General features: G+C 40.8%; 1 protein-coding gene across 3 annotated transcripts; it reads right to left on the bottom strand.

The window, feature by feature from the left end:
• Nucleotides 1-7,677: 7,677 nt before the first annotated feature.
• Nucleotides 7,678-20,950, bottom strand: drm (drumstick). 3 transcript variants are annotated; one of them, XR_010575544.1, is made up of 4 exons: nt 20,782-20,950; nt 9,704-10,191; nt 9,106-9,182; nt 7,678-8,651 (listed from the first exon to the last, which is right to left on the bottom strand). XR_010575544.1 is itself a non-coding variant. In XM_065495223.1 (3 exons), the coding sequence occupies exons 2-3, from the start codon at nt 9,928-9,930 to the stop codon at nt 8,594-8,596; spliced, it is 285 nt and encodes a 94-aa protein (XP_065351295.1). In that variant the 5' UTR covers nt 9,931-10,191; nt 20,782-20,950; the 3' UTR covers nt 7,678-8,593. The 3 variants fall into 3 exon arrangements, 2 of the variants coding, with proteins under 2 accessions (XP_065351295.1, XP_065351305.1); XM_065495223.1 differs by lacking the exon at nt 9,106-9,182; XM_065495233.1 differs by lacking the exons at nt 9,106-9,182; nt 20,782-20,950 and adding an exon at nt 20,655-20,781.
• Nucleotides 20,951-22,977: the final 2,027 nt, after the last annotated feature.

Raw genomic sequence — 22,977 nt, 5'->3', positions numbered from 1 at the left:
AGTCGTTTGTTTATTTGAGTGCATATAAACTCGCTCTGATAATTTTTTGTGTCACTGCTATATGTACTCTTTATCCTATATTATCTTTTTTGTTACAATTTCATGCTCTTTTCCCAATGTTTTCCTTCGTGCTAATAGAAATATAAATCTTTGCAGTATAAATTAAACGTCTCAATTTGCCCATTCCTCTCGCCACGTTAATTAAACTGTCACACCTGGCAGGAATTTTAGAAAAATCCGAGCGGCCCAAGGCGTTTGAAGAATGCGGTCGAGCTGGAGGTCCGAAAGGTAATAACACAGATATGGGATGAGGTGCTAACAAAAGTGCGAAGGGCTCTCATCTCGGGCCGCGTGGTGCTGTAGGATAATTTAAATATTTGAATAAGACACGCCGGCCGAGCGGCTGGCCGCGTGTACGACCGAGCGCGCCTATGCCTATAATCACGGCAGAGGTGCAGAATTTTAATGTAGCATAACACACTGCGCACGGAGTAGGGAATTAAAGAGTGCTTTGTGTGTGCATGATGGCCTCTATTTTTATAGGCGGCGATACTCTCTAGCCTGCGTGGTGGGCCATATAAATGTAACAGAATATACATCATTAAAAAGTGCTACAAATAATAAAAAGCAAGAGGCAAGGAACTCACTCGCGCCGGCCGCTGCTTAATAAAATATAAACGCCGTGCGAGTGTGTGTGTTCTTATGATATTTACCTCAACAAGCTCTCTTTATGTGTTTGCTGAGGTGTGGTGCAACAAAATCCCTGTGTGCTCTCCACACTAGACAGCTGGTAAAAAGTGGAAAAGTAAAAAAATAAAAAAGTGCGCGACAAGGCGCGAGGCTTTGTACTTTGCCGGCTAATCCCCCTTGCCTCGCCGCCAACAGATGCCGACTCGCATCCCCACTTCGCTCGCGCCTTCTCTGTTTGATATTCTGATGCAGTTGAACGCCAAAGTACCAAAAGATTATCTCTATGTGTGTCGCTGTCGCCCTCTAATGGGTGTCATTCTCGCGAGCAAAAGAGCAGCTAGCTGCTGCCAATAACCAACCGACTGCCCGCCTTTGTCCGCGCCGTGGCCCGCGTCGGCCCGCGTCGAGGGTTGCATAAGTCGTTGCTGCCGGTTGCGGATAAAGGAAAGCTCCAATTTGCGCTGCGGGCGGTCCGTTTTTCCAACAGAAGCTTGTTAGCATTCAAAAGCAGATCGATTTAATGATACCAGACAATTACGACAGACTCGTTTAGATTTCAGATGCATTAGCGGCGCACAGCGCGCTTGACATCCAGACCATGTGCTCTTTCGACAACAATGCAACTGTTGTTTGTGCAACACAAAAAGGCTTGCATGTGACGTATTTAGACAGAAAGTAATTTCAGCAATCACTTTGCTTGTTAACTTTGGGATTATTTGCAATTTAGAATTCAACTTTTCATTTTAATTAAAAAAACAAATTTCTGAAACAGAGAGCCAAATCTTGCGCACAAGCACTTTTTACCAAACATTCAGTCAGTCATATAAAAAAGAAAGACACAGCAGAAGCAATCATAATTTACACGCATTCACAAAAATTAACAAAAAATTCATTTACAAGGATGGAGAATGCTATTATTAGTCCTGAGTGGGGTGTGGAAAAACCTTTTACAGGCTGAAAATGAAAAATTGGAACAAAGCAGTCCCATGCATGCATACACTATTTGAGAGTAACGAAGCATATTTTTTCTGTTTCTTTAGTCTTGAGGAGCTGACTTTGGTATACTGAATAAATAGGTGCATTGTAATATTTATTTTGTATATTTTGTTTTTGTTATATTTTGTTGTTTGTATAAAATATTGATTAGTATATTTTTATCATGAAATAGAGTGAACTGCATTCGTTCAAACGGACTTAATTCAATTTAATAACTCTGAAATCAACGAGGATGAAGTCTTGTTAACATTAATCTCTCAAGAATGCAACCAACCTCCAGGGAAAATTTTTCTCAAGAAGGTATGAGACATTCGTATGGCATGTTCATAACTCGATGAACCTCGTAATGTCGCAATAGAAGCAAAAATTTTCATTAAAGGTTGAACTTGCTTTTATAATGTGCAAAAGCTTAAGGCCATTCCAAGTTTCAATATTATTAAAAATTATTATCCCCTTTAACGAATGATATGTTTTGACATTAAAAAAGTTTCATTTGTCGAACGTCTTCTGCATATAAAGGAAATCTACACGCAATAGCAAAATGTAGCCATTTTTCTAATACAAAGCGCTAACAATTTATCTGTAAAAAAGTGTTTTTGGTGGCTGATTCCAGATTTGCCCTCGTCAAGATTTATTCAACAGTGTATGTTTTATGACAGAAAATATGCTCGCAACGAAATAAAATTCACAAGTAATCGCCAAACGAAAAGGTAATTTGGCTCTACCTTCACCCTCAAAAATCTAATTTTAGTAATGGCATAAAAGTAATGGTATTATTTCATTTGGTAATCATCATTCCTCTCTGATATTAGGTTCCTGTGCTGATGATATTTAATCAAAAAGGAGACAATCATTAAATGTACAAGGATTTTATTTGATTACATCAATCATTCGCGCCGTGTGTCGGCAGCAAGTAGCAAGGCAATCGTCGTTTTTACATAATCTTTCGTATAGCATCGATCACACTCGAGAACACATCTGGAACAAGAAATTCCACTCCTTGCGAAGAATGCGCCAAAATGCACTCCACCCAGCAGTGAAATCGACCCGAAAATTCCGCCCCGTCACGATCGAGAGTTGGAAGACGGATCGCGCCCAGGATCGGCGATGGAGAATATTTTACCGAAGACGACGGAAAGGCAGATAACGAGCGAAAATGCTACAACAGCACGGTGGTGTTGGCGGCAGCAGCAGTCACAACAATTAGATGGAAAAATCGACAAAGAACAGCTCGGCCCTGCAGGTGAAAATGAAAAATAATCGACGCCCAGGAATGTCTGTGGGTTATCGCAATCGCCACCCCCGGTGCACATGAATAATAATGAGAGGCAGCCGCCCCTCGCGGAAAAAAGAAGTCGTCGTGGCCGCGAGCTGCTTTTTCTCTCTATCTCTTTCGAGTGTGTAGGTACCAGTGGGAGGCTGCGGGAATCAATTTGCTCCTCGCGAAGGGGGGCATAATCGATGATTGATTGTTGGCCTGCACTCTTTCCATCCATCGATAATCTGCAGCAGCGCCCAAGTGTGCGCCGCGCGCGAGAATTAAAAAATCGGCGACGTTTATATATAGATGTAAAAATGAATGATGAGGCGGCCGGGCGAGAATTATTTATTAATTAAAAAATTGGACGTGCGCGTATATACATGAAACAAAAATCGAGCGAGCGATCGAGCCGAGCGCGAGGGTGACTGCTGGCTGGATCGATGTCATGTCGGCCGAGTCACGAGAGCGCGAGTGATCAAATCCGGCCTGACGTTCAGCCTGGTGGGAACTGCCACGCCGATATCGGCTGCCTAATCTACGCCAAAACGATATTTTTACCTGCTCATGATGTATGGGCTGAGTGAACGTTGTCGACACGGTAGCTCAAACAGTTCCTACTTAACCGTAAGGGTTTTTTTGTATTTAGGTCTTGTGGACTGGAAGCCACTCATTGGTTTCTTATTTATATTTTCTGAATGTTAATTTTAAATTGTAAAAGCAATCATCGCAATACCGGATTTTATTTGTACTGATTAAATTGGGTGACTATGGCTAAGTAATTTGAAAAATTCTTTAGGCACTTAACATCAGCTATTCAAATTCAAATGTTTATATTTTAAATTTATGATTAGAGTCTAGCAAAAAAAGCTGATCGGGCTAACAATTGAATATTTACAATACGAAGTTTTATTCATTCCAGCCTTCTTCCATTGATGTTTCATTACTCTTGAAACAATTCATTTTAAAAATTTCTTATTGTTTTTACTATGGCTATTTCCTCGGGCAAATTATATCATAGTCAAAACTTAATAGTTTCTGTACTAATTGGGTGGTTCAAGAAATGTAAAATATAGGTCGATACAGTACTTATTACACGCCTGTTGTGTACAACGTACACCAACAGGAAATTTATCATAATATTACAAAGTATGTTAATGTCGCTGAGACCAATTTCTAATTATAAATATATATCAGCACAGATTAATTAATTTGCCTGTAGATTTAATTTATTAAAATTTCTAAATTAATTCAAATAAAAATTTATAAAATTATACAACTTTATAAGTTTAGAACATAAAAACTTAATAACTTTTAACAAATAATTTAAGCACGTAAATTTATTTAAAATTTTAAAATATTTACTTTTTTTTAAAAAAAGAAATTTTAAAATACTTTTTATGCTTAAAACTAAATTTGTAGTTTTTAATTTTTCAAATACGTGACCACTTGAGATAGTGTTAATTTTGGAAATAAATTAAACCAGGGTTCGTGCTCGTTGAAAAATTGTAGTTTTAATTTTTGACTATAGTTTCAACGTCATCCAGTACGTCCTAATCATAAGTAAATAAATAAAAATCAATACAATATAATGTCACAAAAATCACAAAAAATTCCGACATAAAAAGTCCAAACACTTCTTATACAACGACAATTTTGCAACAAGGATGAAGCCTGGTTTAATATATTTCCAATATAAATTATGTAGTTATTGTTTTAATTTTGTATTAATAGATGGCATACCGTAAAACGTGACAAAGAACTAATAAGCTATCCTCGTTCACCCTTAATTGGTTTTTAATTCGGATCCCATGCTCGCGCCTTTCTCACGGCCCCTTGAGAATTTTGTTTTATATAATATTTCATTAGAGAGCGACTAGGTTGATACTTATCGATCGTGTCCTAGATTATCCCATGTCAATATTTATTATTTCACCTGTAATCGTGCGTTTAAGTCGCCGTTATCTGATCGGACGACTCCGCTGTTCTCTGCACAGTGTGTGCTGTGCTGTGCGTGCTCGGAAATTTCTCGTTCGCCGCTTGATGGGAGGGATGTGATTTTACATCAGACTGACGGCCAGATGGGGACCTCCACCTTGTTGCAAATTGGAATGGAAAATGTTATTTAATATACAGTTTATCAATGACAGGTCCTTTCATGGTCCTCGACACGTAAAGGTTAAAATAAAATGTGAAATAAATTGAGTCGGCACAGCACCTTATCTCATTAAACGTGACATTGTAGCGCAAAAACCTTTTAGTCGCTGATTCGAATTGGTATTTCACAGCAAAATAATAATCATGCTGAATTTTGAAGAGCGGAATTAAATTGATATCACGAGTGTGACGTTTTGCTGGACTGCGTCGAAGTGTGAGCTCCTAGAATTGCGTGGTGTCGCGCTGTTGTTCTTACCATTTATCCTGAATAATGTGTTTAGCACTCGCGGTCACACGGCAAACACAAGCGGGCGAAAATTTAAGTCAGCAGCGCAGAAATGAATCGTCGGCGTGAATCAGAGACAAACAGCTCTTCTGCGATGTGCGGAGTTGTGTGTGTTTGCATCTCATTGTCGGCCCCTTTCAGGCTGCTCGCGCGCAAGAGAGAAAAGACCACACAATCAGTTTGTGTGTTCAATAATACTTGGAGAGCAGAGCAAGAGCGGCCTCGCCTCTTCCTTTCTCGAGAAACGCGTGTTTGTCACCGCGCGGCAAAACCTGCCGCTGCATAAAAATTTGCGGTCTCGTGCATTCCACTGAATAAGCGCCCTCCTTTTGCGTCAGATAATATCTTTAGCTTGTGACACGGAAAAATTAGTGAGGAACACACTGTTCCATTTTACAACCAAAAGAGTAACTGATATATTAGATATTAGACAGTATTTTCGTAATAAATTCAATGAGTTCGTGCGAAATCATGTTGAAATTAATTTAATGGAGATGATATTGATTTGTTTATCTCCAATTCAAAAAAATAATGCTAATTATGTCAAGTCTATTTTCTAATAAATTAGTGTTCTCCAAAATGCAAAAACTGTTAATTTTTATGTTCATATAATCCTTGCTTTCGAAATTAAACAGCTACTTTTCCATTTCGTTCTTTGTGGTGGTGGTCCAATATCATTTTAAGCTCTATTTGAATGCCCTTATATATTACCTGAATTTTAAAAAGGCAAAATTTTACGGAGTTCCTGAAAGAAGAGTTTGAAAACTAGATCATTTAGTTGTATATTCACTCAAAGTGATAGCTCCATGTCTACCGACGATCTTGATTCAAATTTTAGAGTTATACGTTGCAAGATAGTTTTTTTCTAATTTTTAATACGTTTCAGTGAATATGAAAGACGAGTTTTAATTCAACTCAAATTTAAACAAATAAACAAACTTGAACCTTAAGTTCCGAAACAGAAAAAAATAAAGAAATTCACACACATGATGGCCCAACCTTTGTTAATTCCTTTTGTAATTATTCTCAGTTTTCATTCAATTACGAATTTTGTTTATTTTTCCTTCAGTATATTTGGAGCTTGTACACACATTGTTCATAAAAAAATTTCGAGCTATTTTACACTTAAAAACACAATATTTCGATAGATTTATAACGCAACATTTTAATACAAATATGCTCAGTAAAAACTAAAAAACTTCTCTTTCCTGACTGCGTTAGTTAGCCACGTGAACTGCGTGAGTGCGCAAAATAGTAAGCTTTGAAAGTAATACTTTATTCTAATTATTTAAAAGAGTGGCTGCGTGCTTGTTGGTGGGTGTGTGGCGTGTGTAAATGAATAAAACGCCGTAAAAGGACCCACGACCAGCTCTTATTTATTGTTTTCGGGGGCGCACGCTAACACAACCTGAGCCTTTTCGTGAAAATTTACATTAAGGAGCATTATCCAGTGATCGGCCGTTTTTATGAATGGCCCATAAAAGGCGTCGTTTTATTCCCTCTTCAGGCGCACGTGTCCAGCATCCGCTGGAGCAGCACTTACCATCGCAGGCGCACCTGGCAGGGCGAAAATTGGCAGAGTTTCTCTCTCTCTCTCTCTCTCTCTCTCTCGTCGCGTTGCTGGTGGATGAGTCCGCGTCAGGATAGTGGAAAAGAGAGGGCCCGCCGACATCAAAAGTCGCTTGTTTTTTCGCGGAGCAGATCTCTGCCTGCCGTGTAAGTATTGGCCCAGTGTGGTCGTATATCACGTAAAAACTCGTTGTAAAAACTTGGCCGCGCACTCACAATATAATAATTTTCTGCCTTGTGTCTTTACTCGCGCGCAGTCTTTCCTGGCGAGCCACAAAAGGGCGTTGTCTAACATAACCCGGGTGACCCTTGTAAGAGTCTCTCTCTCTCTCTCGCTCTCTCGCCTTTGACACTTGTATCTCTCCACAAATTAAATGGTCCCCCTCGCACCATTCAATCGCAGCCGATAGTAGTAATAATAATATTTCTAGGCGAGAGAAAAAAGAGAGGAATGCCTCTGCCCAGAGTGAGAGAGAGAGATTGATAAATCATCCGGGCAGACTGAGAAAAAATATAAATTCCAATATCAGTGACGTCAGGAGAGGAATGAAAGGTGACTTGCCTCTTTTTTCCAATAAGGATCCACTCAATCAAGCGGCCAGGGGTTAAATATTCCTTTGGTGGTAGGTCATGGCATGTGTCTTTCATACCGCGCCAAATTGGCTGCGATCTGAGGGGGTTCTCGGAGAAATAAAACGCGCCGAGAAGCAGCTTCTCTCCATTTTTAGGTTGGTGAATACATATAAAGCTTTTTATTTATCTTTCATGTATAAGTTACACAAAGTGGAAAATCATCGCGTGCCTTTTGAAGCGGATTGAAGCAGACGTTTAATTTTATTAATCACTGACTATCAGCTAAAATCTCTACACATTAACAGGAATTAAATAATCTATAGTGTCGACAGGTAGCGGGGTTAATAAACTCTGGCAGAGGAAAAGCAAATAACAATTTTCGTCATCTCCGCGGACGTGCGTTTTAGGGAGATGTCACATTTAAATTAAGTGAGAAGACTGGATATTTACAGTGTGCAATGCATTTCAATTAAAAACATATAGCAAATAGACTAAGAGGGGTGTTAAACACTATAAAATTGGGCGGAAAAGACATTGAGAAGGGTACATCTTCAATCAATATTACATATCGTATTTATTTATTTATTTATAAAAAACAAAAGTCTAAAACGCGCCGATCGCTCACGATGTAGTTCAAAAATCTCCAACACTGACCTCAAGGAACAAACTTTTTCGTCACATTCTTCAGCAGCAAAGAAGAATCGCAAAAAATTCCTCTTCTTTTCGAAGACATAAAAATCTCATTTTTGCGATTACAGGGTAATTAAAGCGAGAGGGATGACTAATCAGCTATAAATATATATTTAAAATATTACTTGTATATAATGTGTATGGAAGTAAATACGGTTATACGGGGTGTTTATTGCATCTTGAGAAGCAGCTTATTCTGTGCGATGCGCGTTGATGGTTGAAAAGGTGGTCTCGCTCGCCGGACACGAAAATGAAAGAGAGCTAGCGGCCGTATTTTCAGGGCAGCCAGCGAGGCGGCACCTAATTAATAATGCAGCATACATATTTCATGAGAGCGCAGTGTGCGTGGGGTACAGAGAGTGATTGGCTCTGGATCAGTATACGTAGCGGTCGTATCCGTTGTAGCAGGGGTTGTTGGGGTAATGGCCAGACCTGCGAGCAGAAACAGTCACATCAGATCAGCTCTCGATGGCCGCGCGCCGGGCACCAGGATTGCGAGTGTGCTTATTAAGTATGCATGCGTCAGTTCAGATGGGTTATCCTCGGTAGGAAATTTTTGCAATCGGCAGCAGCAGCAGCAGCTGCAGCAGCTCTGATTTCAATCAGTGCGCGCCGAAGATTCCAGCTCTGCTTCTGCGCTACTGCTGCCGATGTGTAATTTCGAAATCATGCACAAATCCGAAAAGAGAGGAAAATCTGCCTCAAGTCCACCATGGAAGAATGACAACATAACTTTGGAAATTTCGATCAGGGTCCGAAAGCTGAGCCAATTGTGCGCAGATCATTTTTCCATTATCAGCTTGGCTGCAGTTGTTTGGTCGGCCAAATTGGCGCCTTGGACTCGTCACAAGAGGAACAAATAGATATAGAGAAACCGCGACCTTACGTGTTAGTGAGTGTTGGGAGCTATGCTACGAGCTTATAGCCGGCGCTTGCCCTGCAGCTCACCGCATCATCCCACATCTAAAACACACGATCACACGCCGCGACACTGTTAGTCATACTGTGATCGGAGCAAATTAATTTTTGTCTGTCTTTCAGTTCTCGTAAAAGAACGTTTGCTTTTCTCTTCTTCAGTTCTGAGGTCTCCACACTCTGTGTTGCAAATTCAACAGGGTGCATGCGGTACACTTTGGAATAAATTTGTTCGCTGCAGGTGTCCGAATGAGTTGGAATAATCATTAGAGGTTGAGAAACTGCGGGTCCTCAATTGGAATGAAAGAGAAAAAAAATACAACGAAAATTCGTCGGCCTGATTGGTGAGAAAAATTAAGAGGAAAAATAATTTTCATGCGTTCCTCAACCCTAATGAGAGAATAAATTTTGGTTAAAAGGATTAAACAAGAAAAGTTTTAGAAACAACAGGAGAACGATCAATATATTTACAGAAAATTGAAACCAAAGTCATCCAATTCGCAATCAAACGGAAAAAACGAGAAAAAAAATAAACGAAACAAACAACGCACGAGTCTGCAAAAACTTACCTGTGTTGCTTAAGGTAATCCTGCCTCTTGAAGGACTTTCCGCAGGTCTCGCAGGTGAACGTGACGTCATCCTTGTGACTCCGCTCGTGGATCATCAGGTTGTAGGGTTTGGTGAAGCGACGCTGGCAGTACTTGCAGACGAACTCGCACTTGGCCCTCATCTTGCGTCGAAATTCGGATCGGTTTGAGTTCCGATCCTCAGCCTCTATTGGCATAATCGCAAACATCGGGACGATTGGGGTTGCTCTTGGGCGCCAGGAAGGAAACGAATGGGATCAGATCGACGAGACGACCGGACGTGTGCAATTTTGAATTTGGCAGTAGGCGAGCACTGGTGCTTTTTAGGGCCGCCACGAGGACTGCTGGATCTGGAACTCGCGAGTCGAAAGAACCCAGTCAACTCTCTTGCCGCGCGCGCTCTTCGTGTCACTGTAATGTTCTCTCGCTACAGGAGTTCATTGTACCACGGCACACGCAAATTGCACAACCTGAAACAGACAATTCGCACGTTAGTTATTATGTTTGTTGTCACACGGCGTCGTATATATTCAAGATCACAAGTTTGGAATTAAAAATCGCTCAAATTTTTTTTTCTTGCCTGTTACAAGAGCGGATCATCAGTGATTTTGCAACCTTTAATTGTACCTATCTCATCTATCCCATTCTTCCGAAATTGTAATTTCTATGGGGCTTTTGTAGGGAATTTTGAGTTGGGTGGCACTATTCGCTCCTAAATTAGTTGCATAATTATAGGGGCTGGAGGTCAGGGCAAAAACGCCTAATTTTGACATATTCATTTAAATTCAGAAAAATGTGCAGAATTTAATCTTTATACCATTTTCAAATTAGATGTGAATTTAGGTTTATTTTCATGCTTTTTATCCCATTCGTACCAAAATTTGATACTAAATAGAATAAAATTCTTTTGATTTAAAATTTCTAAAAAGCTGAAGTAACTGTCAGAATGAAAATAATATAATGGCTCGTATCAACCACAGACTATTCCATAATAGATGTAGAGAATTTAAAAAATCTTCAATGGAAAATATAATTTTGCTTGAGTAATTTATAATCAAGCTTGTTAGACCAACAATTTAAAAAATAATGGATATTATTTCTCATCTTGGTACAAAATAATTTGCAATGTATTGTTCATCGGCGGTGAACAATGAGGATGTGGGTGACGTCAGTGTGCAATCTTGCGAGTAATTTGCTACTTGAGAATTAATTGCAGGAGCGCAAGAAGCGCGCTACTCCTCAACCTTGGTATTTTCGCCAAGGATTTTATAGAGTGTGGTGCAACACGACTCTCATATATTCCAGCGTGTGTTTGATCGGTTCTGAAAGTCTGTCTGACAGGAAGAGCTAGCCGTGTTTTCACGACTTTGGTAGACAGGGATTTCGGCGTGTTAGCAAAAGAGAACACGGCAGTCTGGCAAAAGTCCACGTCACGCGCCGATTGGGCGGCACTGTAGGCAGGATCGCAGTTGGAAAGGAAACCGACGTAAGAAGAAAGAGAAGCTTCGCGCGAGCACCCACTGCGTTGTTTCGTCCTTTCGCGAATCGCGAGAATGATAATAAAAGCGAACAGTGAATCATAAATAGTGTCATCGCGGCCTACTCTCTCGGCGCTGCGCGCGAGATCGACCGGTTGTTATTGTGCTAAATTATTTCCTCTCTGCTGAGCACACTCAATGGCCTCTCATTATTGCCGAGATGCATTGATTTCGCACGGCGTCACCGGCCTTTTATAGCCGAGCCACCATAATTCAGCCGGCAATGACCCGCGCGCCGCCGCTGTATGCAAATGAAATCGGCCACCAGAGAAAGAGGAGAATAAAAAGTGACACTCGTCGAGGATGAAAAGGCACGACTGCCGCGCGCACTGCAAATCGCTTGACAAGTGATGGCTCATTTGCATTGCACGCGCCTTCCGGGAACTTCTGCAGAGCGAAATTCGAGAGAAAGAAATAAAAAAATGACACTACTCCGACAAAACAGGGTGTCAAATTCGATTGATGACGAGCATAAAAATTATTTACAAGCGCCTTTTGTTGTAATAAGCGGCGGAGAACATGCAACGTGGGCGATCAATTTGAAAAACGTCGGCTTTAATGACCTCCCCCGCGAGAGTAAATTGCAATTTGCCGCAAATCGATTTGCGACCCACACACAAACATTATAGTACAAGCAAATGAATATTCAATTACCAGCGTATTAACCGAGCCGGGGTTACTTCACACCATTCATAATTTATGTTCTGAATTGCTATTTGCATTGCATCGTGTTTTATTGATTATAATTTACCTCAATGAAATCGAATACCGCTCGCGAGATCGATATAATTTGCGGTCGCAATCAAGCAACTCTCTTCATAATAATCGGCCTAACTAACAACAATGCAATGCAGTACACGGACAAACGATTGTGCATAATATGTCTACATACATGTATATCCCACACCGCGCGGAGAGTGTTTAAGGGAGAAAGAAAGAGGCCGTGTGTTGCTAAATGGTGATGAGGTGTTTGAATTACGAGGAGGCTTCGTGCATGCATGGCGCACAAGAATGTCGACTTTCAAGGTTTCAAATGTGCCATCGAGCGGCGGCGGCGGCTTATTATCCGCGCATAAATACGTATGCTGCGTGCATCTCTCGCCAGATTTATTAACGTACTGCGCGCGGTGAACTATTTTCACAGCAGATTAACTCTTTACCTTGTAATGCAAACGAATTCATTAGCTGTGATCCTATGCAGCCAGTCGTGAGAAGATGCGTCGAGTGGAATCGAGTGACAGCTCGGCAGGCGCGAGAAAAGTTGCATTTTCACGGAAAAATCTCCTTTCATCGCATCGACAACCGTTTTTCTCGTTTATTGTACAGTTACGAGAGCGTCGTTGCGCTCCATATGTATGCTAATTTGCTGTCAATTGCCGTTTGTGTTAAAGAAGAAAAGGTGTACCCTTTTGAAGTTTATGAATTGGAAATAGTACATACTTGGGAATATCATAATGCAATATTTTTAGATTTTTTATATAATAAAAGTAAGTTGTGACTCATCTTTAATGTTATTATGCTCAGGTAACTGCATATCAATTCTCTTTCAATGATACTTCTCTTGTAAGAATAAAATTGTTTGGTAAATTTCAGGTTCAAATGAAAAATCAATTTTTATTAATATTTTCTAAACCGTTAGAAAATATACAATAATACCTGACGCTGGGAGATTTCGTAAGTATGCTGCAGCTTAAAAAATTACTTAAAAAACTAAAGAACATTGTTGATTAATTACATTACAGAAATTGGTTGTTTTTTTAAATGTTTGTTTTTAATATTTTGTTTTAAAAATCTGGCCATGAATATTTGTATTTTTCTTCAATCTGCTCCTAGCCATTTCAATTAAATGCGTACTGGACTAATTTTAATTCAAAGTGCATCTATGTATATTCAAACACCGGAGAAGAAAAATTAAAATAATCAAAGTGAGCCAACCAATATTTGAGATTTTGGTTTGGAATTAGAATTGAATAAGAAATATTGTTCGGGCGGATCGTTTAATTCCGTGTCCAAAAGTGGCCTTGAGATATCTCTCAAATGTTTGCCTTTCTGATGGATTTCCGGTTTGACCGACGCCTCCATCAATCATCTCGTTTGTTTTCAAACAACCAGGAGCATATGCACCCAAAAGGAAATCTAAAATCAAAGAATAGCCCGGCGAAAAACAAATCGACAAGGTACCGGAGTTGCTGCTGCATTTTCGCAATTATTATTAATAGTCGTGGACGGGAGTGAAAAAAATTGGCCCGTCAACGTTAATGATAGTTTTCGGATCGCTCTCGAGATGAGAAGGAGGATCTCGTCTCTCTTCAAACAGCGCACCCCCGGCCTGGGAAAAAGATCAGTAGTGTTCACAGGTGGGGAAATATTTTCGCGAGATGACATGTTCAAGTTAAATAGCGGTTGATGAGGGTTCCAGGCGTAATCATAGGATACACACTCTCACAGGTAGAGAAACGGCTTCTATGAAGTAGCCACCCCAGCCGGGAAGAAATATGTGAAATGTATCTTGCCTCTCGAGAGCAACCAACTACTGGTATAAAGCGCGGCGCGTCAATTAACTCGGCATATACCTGGCCCTACGCGTATAGCCCCCGCGTCATTTTTTCTGCGTTTAACGTGATATATTTGATTTCAGCGCGGCAGTGGCTCTGCAAGTTTGTTACGCGTTCGGAGAAACTCTTTTTTTCGGTGCGAGTCGGGCTGTAAAATTTGATGAGGCGCCTGCTTGCTTGGACCCTCGTGAAATCCGTTTTTAATTAATGAAAATCGAGTCAAACGAAAGCCGAGCCGCGTTTTTGTTCTGTATCGCCGACAAGGGATCGGAATTTTTTTAACAAATTGCGGCAAACACGAGTGAGGAAAACTCAGATAAAACGAACACGTTCCTTGGCAATTAAAGCGCAGCCGCCAGAGCAATAAATTTGAAGGGTCGTCGCTTTAAGATAGTGGTTAATCAGTGAGATGTTTATTACCGAATATTTTGCTTTGCCAAAAATTATGTTGATGAGTCAAAATAAATTTAATCCACAGGTACTGAGCAAAAAATCTTAAATATTCTTTGAAAGTTGGTTTGTTTGCTATTTTATTTAAAATCTTATAGCAAAAGCAATATGGAAGATTAGTTTTTCTGAGTTTCGAACCATCACGGAAATGTCAAATGAGTATCAATCAAACCAAGTATTTCTTAGAAAAGAAAGTGAAAAAATTTGTCAGTTGCAAAATTTTTAGTTCAGTGTATCACCTGTTGCGATATTATTAAACAATCCAAAGTCTCTTTATTTTGAATAAAAGCACAGAATGGAAAGTTATATAAGATAACAAATAAATTTAAAGCAATTCATTCTTCCTGAGAGCGATGGAATAATATATGAAAAGCCATCTAAATAGTCTTAAACCAACTCATTCCATTTTTTAACCGGCTTAGTTTCGCAATCCTACTTATCAGTCAATCCATCTTTAGACCGTGCGCAGAATATCATTCCTTCGAGAAATCTCGCCTATTCCAAAAACAACTTCTGTATCCGTATTCATTCTCTCTGGTCTTGACTGGAAATTTCAACAGCGGCAGCTAAAATGTTCGCAGCGGCGGTCGTTTATTTCAATTTAAAATACAACCTGGCAACAAGTGTAGTATAAATAATAATAAAATTCCATTCTGTTGATAATAAAGAATATTTAATTAAAGGAGAAGAGGTAGCCAGACGCAGTGAGGGGTCGCTTGGAAGGAATAGTCACCAAGCGCTACTTCAGCGAATATATTTTATCCTAATGTATTCAGCCGCTGCCGCGCGCATCTCGTCGTCACAATATAATATTTTAGGTCATCAAAAATGAGCCGGCACTCACTGATGAGGCAAAGACCTGCTGCTGAAGAAGTCAAACATAAAACTACTTTTTATTCCCAGGCAGCGGCAGTAAAATTCCGAAAGTGACCGCAAGCGCCGCCGCTGCCGCTGGATAATCATATTTTTCTGGTGCTCGGCGATTTCTTCCAAATGCGCTTTACGGCTTTTTGATGGTGGCCAATCTCGGGAATTAATAAAATGCGTGAGTGTGTGTGTTTGTGTGCGCGCGCGAGAAGAGAACGAGTGAGCAGACACTGGTCTCCGCGTATAAAATAATAAGATAATATACGGCCCGGGTCCAATCGTGGGATGAATCATTATTGCATCAGGTTTCAAGACGCACAACACCGGTGCTGAGCAACTCGAAAATATGGCCATTTGTATAAACGGTCGCCAGCATATTCAAATTCCACTAGCAGCCGCACGTAATCGTTTTGTGAGGAACTTTCGTGTCGGGAAATTTGATCCTCCATATATCCTGCGTTATGAGACCGCGTGTTTTGCCATCAGCAAGCAACTGAATAAACTTCGAGAATTATGATCGGGATCAAGTTCAATTCGCGTCTCTGCGGCTGCAACAGACATCTGCTTTGTGTCCACGTGCACACTTTTGCAAAAGGTCGAGAAATCGCAATAAATCGGCACGATGAATGAAATTCGTCAGCTGCGTGAATCATCTCGCAAAACGCGGCTGTTTCCGTGTGTGCGAGCCAAATTATCGGCCGGGCCGCGTTCGTTGCCGTGAGTTATGGTCGTCGCGGGCCACTCGCGGGCAGTTTTATTGCATTTCCATTTGGCGACTCACAGCAGGAAGCGAGCAAGCCTGGAAGGCGCCGCGCGCAAATAATGAGCGCGGAAAATTCGGCGATCACAAACAAAAAGATCTTCAGTCGTAAAAAATGGGACTGCCGTGGAAATAAAGCAGTTAAGTTGAAATTCGGCCGGAGGGCTGACACGGGCATAAAAGAGGACGTTGTTTTATTGCGGGCCGTGTTGTAGGCGGCAACGGGGCCTTGGGCGATCGGCATGCTTCCTATACGGTAAGGCACCTAACTACCACCTACCTGCCTTCGTTCCCAGCGTACACCAACAGTTTATTGAAATAATAGCTACGGGATAACAAAATAGGCAACAAATCTCGTAATGATCCACACCCACGTGTGTTCACGGCCGCAGCTCTCACGGGAAAACGAGGTTAACTTTCGGCTCTCTCGTGCACTATGCCCTCTCGCGCTCCATTTTAATTGATACGTGCGCGCACTCAAACAAAGGGATACGGACCTCCAGCAAGGGTTACTTTTTTCACATATCGAGACAGCCCACGAGAAATGCGGCATCCAAAGATTTTCTGAGTGATACCAATTATTATCAATGCGGCTCTTTCACACCGTCTTGTAAATTGGCTGACCTTGAGCACATCAATAAATTGCTTCGGTCAAGTTAAATTTAAACCACTTATTAATTTGATCCACAAAACAGTACAAAAGTCCTCATATGGAGCCAAAATTGAGATAAAAATTGAATTTCATATTAATAAAAAAACGGAATTCTCATTGCAATTAAAAATTTCAACTCTTTTATTGGTGACGGAATCTAGAACTTGTATCATGAGAAATAAATTTAGAATTTGTGTTAAATTCAACACAGCTGCCAGCAACTTGATACTATAGTTAAACAAGTTTTACTTTCCACCGTGCAACTAATCCCATGTATGTGCTAGTTAGAGAAGTAGAGTAATAATTTAATTTCTATATTTTTATTTATTTATATTTACTGTAGGACTATTCATTTCCCCAATTGTCCCGGTTTTACTTTAAATTGTCTTTCCTTTTGAAAAAATGTCAAATTTAATTATTTCCAAACTTAAAAATCTCAATTTGATACAGAAGAAATTGCTACCTCATAGTTAATTTTAGTCCTGTCATAGAAAGACCCTATTTTTATAAATTACGTCATAGTTTCAGCTCAAATAATTGTTATTAATAAGACTTAGCTTGCAAGCTTCAATAATTTTGGAAAGTTCGATCAGAATTTTTAAAATTTAATTAATTGCATGAGGTAACTACTGTCCTCGCGCCAGAGTGATCTGGTCAATCAGATGAAAAGCAGAACCGGGCGCTAATAGCTTTGCGTGCAAGGGCCACAAGTCAAGTATCAATTTACGGCAGCCGCATTATGAACACATCAAGATATTTACCATAAGAGGATTACATGTGTCACAGCATTCTGCCGTTCGTCCAGTGGTCTGTCGCGCCGTCGCGCGTAAATAAAAAAGAACACAAACGACTCGCACTGCATGCTACCTCGGCACGCAGCGGCGCAACGTGCGTGCTGCGGCTGCTCACGTATTTCGCGCACGGAATAATCTCGAGTCATAATCTGGCGTATCTCCTAAATGACAAATTGTGAGAAATGCGCGATAATCTGTGTTGAGTGAGTGAGGGCTGCCGCTTTATAGTTTCGTCGGAGGCTACTGCGTTCGCGTCCTTGGCATTCTTCGTCGGGAATAATTTCGGGTCGCGCGGATTAGTTATGGCCAGGCGAAAATATTTCTCGTCCGCGAGGTTTTTCATTTCCCCGGCGGCGGCGAGATGTGAGAATAAAGGAGCGTTACGCTAGCTCGGCGTCTAGCCAGCGGATTGAGATGCATATTTCTGTCCAGATAAATCTCGCCGCGCGTCACATTACTCACCGAGTGCACGCAATTAATATTGCGCGCAGACAAAACAATTTGTCCGCCGCGGCAGCTGATATAAATGCATTTATTTTAAAAGCGGCGATAAAGTTTAAAATAACGTGAATTCCAAGCAACTCTCGACGCGTATTAATTTCAAAAGCTGGCATTTTAATTGCTGTTTTAAATTCGAAAAAGTGAGCGTGATAAGCAAAAAGATTTATATCGGTGTGCGAAATGAGATTATGAAACAGCGTCAGGGGAAAGGTGCACTTTACGATAAAAAATGAGACTTGAAATTCATAAAAATTAAAATGAAAGTTCGTTGAATCCATGAATATTTTTACAGCTTTGCAGAAGTTTTGAAATAAAATTTTTTCCAGTGAAAAGTCGTGACCCGTGTGATGCGAGTTGCATAACGCGAATACCCAGTGAGATAAATAGGAGAAACTCGGCGAGCGTACTGCTCTCTGTAATTATTTTCACGGGCCACTGGCCGTTATTAATCCCGTCCGCGGCGAGGTATATTAAATCCGAAATGAGTTTCTCCATGTAGAAAACGCTGCTGGGCAAACGGCTCCTGATCCAAATAAAAACGGGAGCAAGAAGGCAGTCCGCCGCCTTCGGAGAAGGATAAATAAATCGAGATAAGTCGATGAAATGAAGTTAATTGGACCGAAAAAGGCGCTGGCTCGCCTCTACGCCTACTAGATGAGCGATACGCACACATGGCTTGCACGAGCGGAGGATTAGGAAAAAAACGGTGCTACCTGTGTTGAGCGTGATTGGTACAAAAGAGATGATTGCGTGACGAGCGCGTTATTACTATTACTGCGGTTGGGAGGAAAGGATTGGCTGGCGCGGAGAACCAGTAGCCTTTTTGATATCAAAGCAACAAGTAGCGGCCGCGATTCCCCCAGGTGTAGTTCGGTAGTCCCTTCCACTGCTTTTTAACCGGTAGCGCCGTCCTTCCTAATGGAGGAGAAAAATATTGCCGCCGCCGCAGCCGCGTGCTGAGCCGTTTTCGCGCTCGGAATAAATTGTTGCGAAACGGCCGCCGGCCTAATCTGAGCCTTTTAATCTTTTATTGCGCGCTTTTCTTATCTTTTTTCTCCTGCGCTCGACGGTTTGTGTGTGTGTGCTACATTTTTGGTATTTAGAAAGGACCACCCATTCGTCGACGACGAGTTTTACAAGTTTCCTGATATGACGAGAAGAAGTGATGCTTTTATTTTCGGGTTTTACGACGAGCGGCTCTTTTCTCCCGTAATCACATCGCTCTCACAGTTTGAGTGACGCCCACGCCAAATGAGGAAACGCTCGCTTTGTTGTGTTTGATTATTCACCTCTCTCCAAGCGCCGCGTCCCGTGATATCATGCACGCGCGTGATTAATCCGGGATGCTGCGCCGGTTCAGATTTCGATCGATACGTCTGCGGTTTTGTTAGTCACTGCAGGAAACAATTCTCGCCATTCTTGCTGCCGTGGGAAAGCATTTCAGTCTTTGGTGCATTTCACAATATATCAAAGGATATGTGGTTTACAGATTTAACAAGCAACTTTGTAAATTTATCGCCCCATTGCATTTCGTGTTTGAGATTTTAAGAAGCCATAGCTTATGAATGTTTTTAGCTCTTCATTATTTCCTCTTGGAGCATTGAAAGTGCACTTGATTATATAATCGATTTAATTTTTTACAGGTACGTACAGGAGTACGGTCCGACCAGTTAAAGAATCAATGATTTTTCTCTTTCGATGCAAATGGGGAGCTCAATTTTTTAAATATTAATTTACACCCTTTTTCGTCAAAGATTTAAAGATATGCAGTAATTGAAAGCAATTAACAAAGACGGCATCTTCCAATGAAGAATATATCCATTTTTTTCTAGCAACATTGAAAAACTATTTTTACTTTATTTATAAAACAGTCATTGATAAAAGCACTAAAAATATTGCAATGGTAAGAAAATACAGTATAATTTGCTTTCTAGCTGTCAGCATTTTAAAATTTAAATTAGGACAAAATTTATAGACTACAAAGAAAACTCACAACTCGCTATTCAATTATTTTCCAAAGCAACATTGCAAATGAAAGACAAATGCCTCGCAGACGCTCTGATTAGGGACTAATTGTTCGAGATTTCACGGTTGTTACCGCGCGGCGAGTAATAACTTGCGGCTCAGCCCAGCGCGTGTTTAAACATCCATTAATATGACATGGTTTTTAATTAAGTCCGAGAGAGTTAATGAAGAGAGGGCCCCCTGCGCATCGGCGGCTGAATTTCGTTTGATTTTCTTAAACACCTCATCATCGTGGTGCTGCTCTCTTTTTTTACAAACCCGCCGCGTTCTCTAATAACTAAAACGCGAGCAGCAGCAGCAGCGCTTATAACTCTCGCGCAACCTATACCTACCGCGTTAAAATATTAATGTTTCTGCCACACCTTGCAGCTCGTCAAGTAAAACGATCCACAGTAGTGGCCGAGCGGCGGCTCTCCATTGTAATACTTTTCGATTACGTGTATGTACTTTTGACTGATGGATCATCAATGAAAACGGATTGGGTTACAAGCGCGCGGTTCGGCTCGAGCGAAATAGCCTTTGAGAGCCGATATTATACAGAAGCAAACAAGTTCATTAATTTTGTCTGGAAACAGAAACTCATCGTCGAGGGAAAAGGGCGAGCGAGCGAGGCTCTTTAAAGTGCGGAAACGGCCGTTTCGAATCGGACTGTTGGTTCAGGAAAACGGCCGGGTAAACACCGAGAAAAAGGGGCCGCCGATTAATTAAAAAAGGCCGGGCAAAGTTTCCGACAGAAACGGCCGAGGACTGTTCTGGAAAGACCGGCCCGCGAACGAGAAAAAGAGACTCACCTGCGTCCTGGTCAGCCAGCTGAAGAAACACAAATGCCGGGAAAAGGCTCAAAAACTGCGGGGCGAGAAAGCGAAAATGCTGGGCCGCGACTCGGCCGAAAAGCAATAAAGCAGTGTGAAATATTACCTTAGCGGTTGGTGGTGTTGGCGCAGAGTTGCAGGAGGACTAAAAAAGCAGCAGGTCTGCAGTCACGGTAGCCAGAGGTGCTTCTGAGGGTAGTAGCCGAAGATGATGATGCGGTGGAGGACAGACAAGGACCATGAATAACACCAGGAGGCCCCAGCGCTCTCCTACCTACCGTCAGGAAGCCACAGCCCCCCTCTCGCATTCTGGTAAGGTTCTCGCGGTAGCACTCTCCGTCCCACCTACGATTCTTTGGCTCCACCTCCGTCAGGGCTCCCGCATTTTCCATTTTTGTACTTTCCACCAGGCGTATCGCTCGTCAGGCAAGCATAATTATATATGCATACACACGGCGCATGTATATAGGCCTATAATGCTGATTTCGCCTACTTTTCTATTGCCGCGGATTTTCAGCCGCAGCAGAGTGCAATTCCACACTGGCTGACCTTTGACCCGCCGGTGGTAGCACCGCTATAATACTACACACAACATCATATGCTTGATGATGATGAATAATTTAATTTTTCTCTAGTCGTGACTGACGGTCGTTATGATGAAGCACCAAATGAGCACCGTTTTTGCGTTTCCGACGCACAGGCTGCAATTTTTCTATTGCCGTTAGTCTGTCTTTGGTGGGCGAGGACGTATCAATTGCGATGGTCCTCATCAGACCCACACAAGGCTTACGATAGGCAGAAACTTGTTGACTGAATCTGAAAACGAAGACCTCATTTCTGTGAAAAGACTTGCTTGTGAAAAGTTTGCAACCGCGATGTACAGATGGAAGAAAATGGTTGCATACCTTTAAATTTAAGATAAACAAACTAGAAAAATTCTCATTATTCAAGGCTGTAGTCATGTTTTGTTGCCAATTTATCCTTATTTAATTCGAAATTATTACATTATAATGCTAACTAATTGTAAGTACGCAGAAGTATCGAATACCAACGTGTACCCTGACATCGTCAAAAATTTATCATTCAGAAGTTTGCTCAAAAGAAAGGTAACACAGCGTAGCAAACATTCAAAAAGGATCAAACTGAAAACATGTTAACTTTGGAAATGAGGTAGTTTCACTTTGCTAAATTTAAGAATTTCCCTGCCATTTATCCTTGTCACAAAAAGGGACAAATCCTTGTCCCTTTTTGCCTTTCTTTCCGGATGTTTTTTTTACCTGTATTGAACACACAAAAAAGAGTTGATAATATTATTTCATGAAGATCTTCCTTTTATTTGAAATGTGAGTAAACCTTATAACTATGAAATTTTACAAAACACCGAAGAATTATATTAGTTGGAAAATAAAATGCTTCTCTTTGTAATGGACAGCACAGCTGTTCCGGCCAATTTAATTCTCATCAACAGTACAACATCAAGCAACACCAAAATCACGACCGCAGAAACACTTATTCGTCAACTGCAGAAAAGGCTTGACAATATACCGAATGCAAATATCGAGATGGACAAAAGTGAAGGGTTTAAAGACCTTGTTACTCAACTCACCCTTCCTACGAGAAAAACCTCCTTGAACAAGTTAATCAGCAACAAATTCTGTCGCTTTCAATGCATTGTGAGTGAAAATATTTCTAAAAATCTCGATTGGTATTGCCATCATGTTTTTTCTGTTGTTGATAGCTACCAATGAAGGGTATATAAGTACACAAGATTCCCTTGATTTTTCATTTAGATTTAAATGCAGCTTCCTCGTTGTACCGCGAGCTGTATTTTTCCCTATTTATACACAAATTCCCGCTCATTCCTGTACACCAAGGAAGCATACTTTGATTACAATTTTTAAAAAAAATTCTTTTTTTCTCAACCACGTGCTATTTGTTTGATTCCAGTGCGGAGAATGCATGAATAATCATTTTCCAGCATGAAATGCTGCTTTAAAAAGTTAAAATAGCCCACCTTTTAAAAATACCTCTAAACCATCATTTGTGAATTATCTCCACGTAATCCATCATCACCTGTTACTCTTCTCATATATAAGATCGGGAAAAAATTGGAAATTGTCAGAACAAGTAGATGAAACAGCACAATTAGAATTAATGAAAGAATTTCATTTAGAGATTTCAAAATTGATTCAATGGAGTACTACTTGGTTTCTCATTTGTTCCTTCAGTCTTCTTACAATTAGGAGATTTTGTCCTCGCACTCTCCGTTTTACGACCCTACGCGCTTCATAACAGAGGCATA

This window comes from Cloeon dipterum, chromosome 1 (genome assembly GCF_949628265.1).
Source record: "Cloeon dipterum chromosome 1, ieCloDipt1.1, whole genome shotgun sequence".
Classification (NCBI taxonomy): Eukaryota; Metazoa; Arthropoda; class Insecta; order Ephemeroptera; family Baetidae; genus Cloeon; species Cloeon dipterum.
This window is presented reverse-complemented; position numbering and strand designations above follow the sequence as displayed.